General features: G+C 44.5%; 1 protein-coding gene across 1 annotated transcript; it reads right to left on the bottom strand.

Moving 5' to 3' along the window:
- Nucleotides 1-818: 818 nt before the first annotated feature.
- LOC117506276 (lethal(3)malignant brain tumor-like protein 1) lies at nt 819-1,870 on the bottom strand. The gene is made up of 3 exons (XM_034165768.1): nt 1,734-1,870; nt 1,592-1,654; nt 819-1,329 (listed from the first exon to the last, which is right to left on the bottom strand). Exons 1-3 carry the CDS (start codon nt 1,845-1,847, stop codon nt 1,171-1,173), a joined length of 336 nt encoding a protein of 111 aa, XP_034021659.1. The 5' UTR covers nt 1,848-1,870; the 3' UTR covers nt 819-1,170.
- Nucleotides 1,871-6,099: the final 4,229 nt, after the last annotated feature.

The following is a 6,099-nucleotide window of genomic DNA, read 5'->3' as shown; positions in this document are numbered from 1 at the left end:
GGGGTCAAAAGTTAAAGTTGCTCCAGTTTTGGTGAAACATGGTGCAAATTATTGGTTGAACTAATAGGATTAATAAATGCAATAGTTCTGACTGTGTTGAATGTTTGGTCTCCAAAGTAAATGTCGACGTCCTTTGGATTCTATGACATGTGACATATGTGAGACCCTGTAACATGATAACTAAGAATGACACATGGTGCAAACTATTCCTTTTTAAAATCCTACTAACGCAACTAATAATTTGCATCATGTTTTACCACAATTGGAGCAACTTTATCTTTTGACCCCTGTACAAACTGAAACTGACCTTTGTTACCATTCTTGCTGTTTTTACCCCATAACGCCAGAACATTCAGTCACAGATAGTCCAAACTATACCTTTTTGGAATCTTTGTGATCAGACACATAATGTGTTGTAGCTTTCAATATGATTGTAGCATTTTTTTGACCCCTATGCAGTTCTTCCATTGACCCCTACTTGGCCCCCTATTGAAAATTCAAATGGCTAACGTTATTTTTCTACAATATGTACCAAAAGGTATAAACAGTCAAACTTTGGTGCATGTAACCGGATTTGAACAATTCTTACACTTATCTGCTGTACTACTGTGAAGTATGAAGCTGCACCTGATTTCCGCTGGAGAGACTTTATGCTATTATGTTCTGGTCCTGTTTGTTCCAGCTTTTCCCAGAATTGTCTCTGCTGGACATAGTAGCACTACAGCGCTGATGTGTCGCCTTCATCAGAAAATTAACATGAAGCCAGCATAGCTAAGGGCACTGCTAACGGAATGACATCACACTAAAGTGTTTGTTTCTTTGCAGATGGAAAATGTCAGGAAACACAGAAGCCAGCAGCTACTTCCTGTTAACGGGATCTGATTACGTAAAATCAAAGCGGAATGACTGAGGACAGGGAGTGGTAAGATGGAGGACGACAAGGCATCCAGGTGGAGGTCAGTCAATAACTGGATGGTGACATTGTGGGTGGAGTCAGCTAAGAGCTGAAGATGGTGGTGGGTGATGATGGTGTGGTGGGCGGGGCCTAGTCTCCTTTGACAGAGCAGGAGGAGGTTATGGGATGGCACACCGTCTCTTCCAGCTCTCCCAGAAGTGGTAATGAAGGTGTGGTGGGTGGAGACTACAAATGGGCAGGTCAGTCTTCAGGTGTCATGTGTCTGGCCCGCTGGCCTGTGATTGGTTGCTGTCTTTAGTATGTCTGAACATGAGAATGGAGTTGTAGATCTTGAGGGCAGGGCCTAGTTTGATTGACATGATGCTGATGATGTCCCTTTGGGTGAGAAGGAGGAAGGCCCGCCCATCGATTTGCTGGAATGCAGGAGCCAATAAGAGAAGATGTTAAAGTCATGAATGCAAATCTCAAATAAACATTAAAAACAGAAAGCCCCGCCCATCACAGCAAACTGCCAGTCTAAAAGATGACCTTGGCGGCCTTAGGGGACAAAGGTCGTGCTGGAGCTGTAAACGTGACTATTAGGGGTGAGGAAATCAACTGTCAGTCACTGCTTTGCTGATGTGGTGCTGGTTAAACCACTCCCACATTCCATCTGACCTGAGATCAGTTTCTTACCTCGTCTTTAAACCGTTCGGCTTGTTGCCTGCAACCAGGAAGTGAGTGGATGAAATCGGACACCTGGCAGACAAGGAGACAGTGAGACGACAAAGACTGACACAAAGGGCCCCATGGAGGTGGTTACCATAGAAACCAGCACCTCTTGAACGCTCCAGTGCTGCACTGTGTCGGCGTGAACACTGGCGACCCCCGGCAGCAGCTTGCAGTGTTGCTCCCAGCAGAGTGAAAGGTCGCGTCCAGGCTGAGCCGACATGGCTGACAAGAAGAGGGACTCTGGAGCTGCAGGACACACAGACCAAAGTTCAGGATGACAAATACAAAACAAAAAAACAAGAATAATAGGATAAGATCAACATTATTGTTCCACAGTGGGGAAAATCACTTATTGCAGCAGCAAGAGTCGTACAGTAGTAAAACAAAAACAAAAAAAAACTCCATTAAAGAAAGGTGACTAAAGTATGTTGCAATCTTTGCTGGTGGGTTCATAAATACTGATGTGAACAGATTATGTGCAAATAAAATATAAGTGAGATTAAGTATGTGGAGCTATGGTAACATTTATTCCACAGGATAAATTGCACAGTTGTGCATGTAATAATGCACAAAAGATGGTGGTAGTCGTAGTTAACAGTGCACAGTCAGCAGGTGGTTATGATGCTAAAAACATTTTGAGGTATTATACGGTCTGACTGCAGTTGGAATAAATGACCTGTGGAGGCGCTCTGTTTTTCACCGAGGGTGCAGCAATCTATGACTGAAGGAGCTGCTTAAGGCTCCCACAGTCTCATGTAGGGGGTGAGAGGGGCTGCCCATAACTGATGTCAGCTTAGCTAGCATCCTCCTCTCACCCACCACCTCTGTGGGGTCCAGAGTACATTCCAGGACAGAGCCAGCGATTCTGATTAATTTGTTGAATTTCTTCCTGTCTCTCTCAGAACTTCCACAGCCCCAGCAGACCACAGTGTAAAGTGTGGCTGAGGCCACCACAGAGTCATAAAAGCTTTTCAGCAGTGTCCTACACACAGCAAAGGACGTCCCTCTCCTCAGCAGGTGAAGACAAATGAATAACATTTATACATACAGTAGTGTTCAGAATAACAGTAGTGCTATGTGACTAAAAAGATGAATCCAGGTTTTGAGTATATTTCTTATTGTTACATGGGAAACAAGGTACCAGTAGATTCAGTAGATTCTCACAAATCCAACAAGGCCAAGCATTCATGATATGCACACTCTTAAGGCTATGAAATTGGACTATTAGTAAAAAAAAAAAGTAGAAAAGGGGGTGTTCACAATAATAGTAGTGTGGCATTCAGTCAGTGAGTTCGTCAATTTTGTGGAACAAACAGGTGTGAATCAGGTGTCCCCTATTTAAGGATGAACCCAGCACCTGTTGAACATGCTTTTCTCTTTGAAAGCCTGAGGAAAATGGGACGTTCAAGACATTGTTCAAAAGAACAGTGTAGTTTGATTAAAAAGTTGATTGGAGAGGGGAAAACTTATACGCAGGTGCAAAAAATTATAGGCTGTTCATCTACAATGATCTCCAATGCTTTAAAATGGACAAAAAAAACCAGAGACGCGTGGAAGAAAACGGAAAACAACCATCAAAATGGATAGAAGAATAACCAGAATGGCAAAGGCTCACCCATTGATCAGCTCCAGGATGATCAAAGACAGTCTGGAGTTACCTGTAAGTGCTGTGACAGTTAGAAGACGCCTGTGTGAAGCTAATTTATTTGCAAGAATCCCCCACAAAGTCCCTCTGTTAAATAAAAGACATGTGCAGAAGAGGTTACAATTTGTCAAAGAACACATCAACTGGCCTAAAGAGAAATGGAGGAATATTTTGTGGACTGATGAGAGTAAAACTGTTCTTTTTGGGTCCAAGGGCCGCAGACAGTTTGTGAGACGGCCCCCAAACTCTGAATTCAAGCCACAGTTCACAGTGAAGACAGTGAAGCATGGTGGTGCAAGCATCATGATATGGGCATGTTTCTCCTACTATGGTGTTGGGCCTATATATCGCATACCAGGTATCATGGATCAGTTTGGATATGTCAAAATACTTGAAGAGGTCATGTTGCCTTATGCTGAAGAGGACATGCCCCTGAAATGGGTGTTTCAACAAGACAATGACCCCAAGCACACTAGTAAACCAGCAAAATCTTGGTTCCAAACCAACAAAATTAATGCCTCGCAGATGTGAAGAAATCATGAAAAACTGTGGTTATACAACTAAATACTAGTTTAGTGATTCACAGGATTGCTAAAAAAGCAGTTTGAACATAATAGTTTTGAGTTTGTAGCGTCAACAGCAGATGCTACTATTATTGTGAACACCCCCTTTTCTACTTTTTTTTTTAACTAATAGCCCAATTTCATAGCCTTAAGAGTGTGAATATCATGAATGCTTGGTCTTGTTGGATTTGTGAGAATCTACTGAATCTACTGGTACCTTGTTTCTCATGTAACAATAAGAAATATACTCAAAACCTGGATTAATCTTTTTAGTCACATAGCACTACTATTATTCTGAACACTACTGTATATACGAGGTCTGTGAGAAAAGTATACGACCTTTTTATTTTTTTCAAAAACCATATGGATTTGAATCACGTGTGATTGCATCAGCCAAGCTTAAACCTTCGTGCACATGCGTGAGTTTTTTCACGCCTGTCGGTTGCGTCATTCGCCTGTGAGCAGGCTTTGTGTGAGCGCTGGTCCACCCCATGGCTTTCAGGGACGATTTTATGGGGATTACACAGATTAAGGAGTGATCCAGACGGTTTAAAGACCGCCCACAACTGCTGAGAGCATGCCGCACTCCGAGCGCCGATCGACAGGCTCAAACCCCGCTGAAACAACCAGATCATTTCCAACGTGAAGGCTTTGTTGATCCGGGACGTCGTCTGACTTTCACAAAAAGGCAGAAGACGTGGATATCAGCACTTTTTTGGCACACTCCACTGTTACAGGAGTTTTTTTCATGGAAAGAAAAGCGGAGGGACGCGCCACGGAGCCGTTCATTACGCGGCACAAAACCACCTCCGTGTTGGTCTCTCAGGACGGCTTTCAGGTGGATTTCAGACGGCTGTCGGTTGCTTTTCAGTCGTGTGATTATCCGAGAAATTGAGCATGAGCTGGACATGCCCCAACATGTCTTGGAAGGCTTCATCACGGCGTTGCTTTGCGCCATGTGGCTCCTCCGCACGTCTGTCTTAATGTGCTGAAAATGTGCTGATGTCCACGTCTTCTGCAATTCCTGTGCTAGTCAGACGACATACCGGATCAAGACAGCGTCCAGTTTAGAAATGAACACCACATTCCACTGTTACAGGAGTTTTTGTCATGGAAAGAGGAGCGGCTCCACCGCGCGTCGCGGAACACAACGCCGTGATGAAGCCTCACAGGACATGTTGGGGCATGTCCAGCTCATGCTCAATTTCTCGGATAATCACACGACTGAAAAGCAACCGACAGCCATCTGAAATCCACCTGAAAGCCGTCCTGTGAGACCAACACTGAGGTGGTTTTGTGCTGCGTAATGAACGGCTCCGTGGCGCGTCCCTCCGCTTCTTTTTCCATGAAAAAAAACTCCTGTAACAGTGGAATGTGCCGAAAAAGTCTTGATGTCCACGCCTTCTGCCTTTTTGTGAAAGTCAGACGACGTCCCGGATCAACAAAGCGTTCACGTTGGAAATGATCTGGTTGTTTCAGCAGGGTCTGAGCATGTCGATCGGCGCTGGGAGCGCGCTGCGCTCAGCAGTAGTGGGCCGTCCTTAAAGCGGCAGTAACACTCCTTAATCTGTATAATCAATCAATCAATCAATCAATCAAATTTTTTATATAGCGCCAAATCACAACAAACAGTTGCCCCAAGGCGCTTTATATTGTAAGGCAAGGCCATACAATAATTATGTAAAACCCCAACGGTCAAAACGACCCCCTGTGAGCAAGCACTTGGCTACAGTGGGAAGGAAAAACTCCCTTTTAACAGGAAGAAACCTCCAGCAGAACCAGGCTCAGGGAGGGGCAGTCTTCTGCTGGGACTGGTTGGGGCTGAGGGAGAGAACCAGGAAAAAGACATGCTGTGGAGGGGAGCAGAGATCGATCACTAATGATTAAATGCAGAGTGGTGCATACAGAGCAAAAAGAGAAAGAAACAGTGCATCATGGGAACCCCCCAGCAGTCTACGTCTATAGCAGCATAACTAAGGGATGGTTCAGGGTCACCTGGTCCAGCCCTAACTATAAGCTTTAGCAAAAAGGAAAGTTTTAAGCCTAATCTTAAAAGTAGAGAGGGTGTCTGTCTCCCTGATCTGAATTGGGAGCTGGTTCCACAGGAGAGGAGCCTGAAAGCTGAAGGCTCTGCCTCCCATTCTACTCTTACAAACCCTAGGAACTACAAGTAAGCCTGCGGTCTGAGAGCGAAGCGCTCTATTGGGGTGATATGGTACTACGAGGTCCCTAAGGTAAGATGGGACCTGATTATTCAAAACCTT

The sequence above is a fragment of the Thalassophryne amazonica genome, unplaced genomic scaffold, assembly GCF_902500255.1.
Source record: "Thalassophryne amazonica unplaced genomic scaffold, fThaAma1.1, whole genome shotgun sequence".
In the NCBI taxonomy this organism is placed as follows: Eukaryota; Metazoa; Chordata; class Actinopteri; order Batrachoidiformes; family Batrachoididae; genus Thalassophryne; species Thalassophryne amazonica.
The sequence above is the reverse complement of the archived record's forward strand: the minus strand, read 5'-3'. Positions and strand labels throughout refer to the sequence as shown.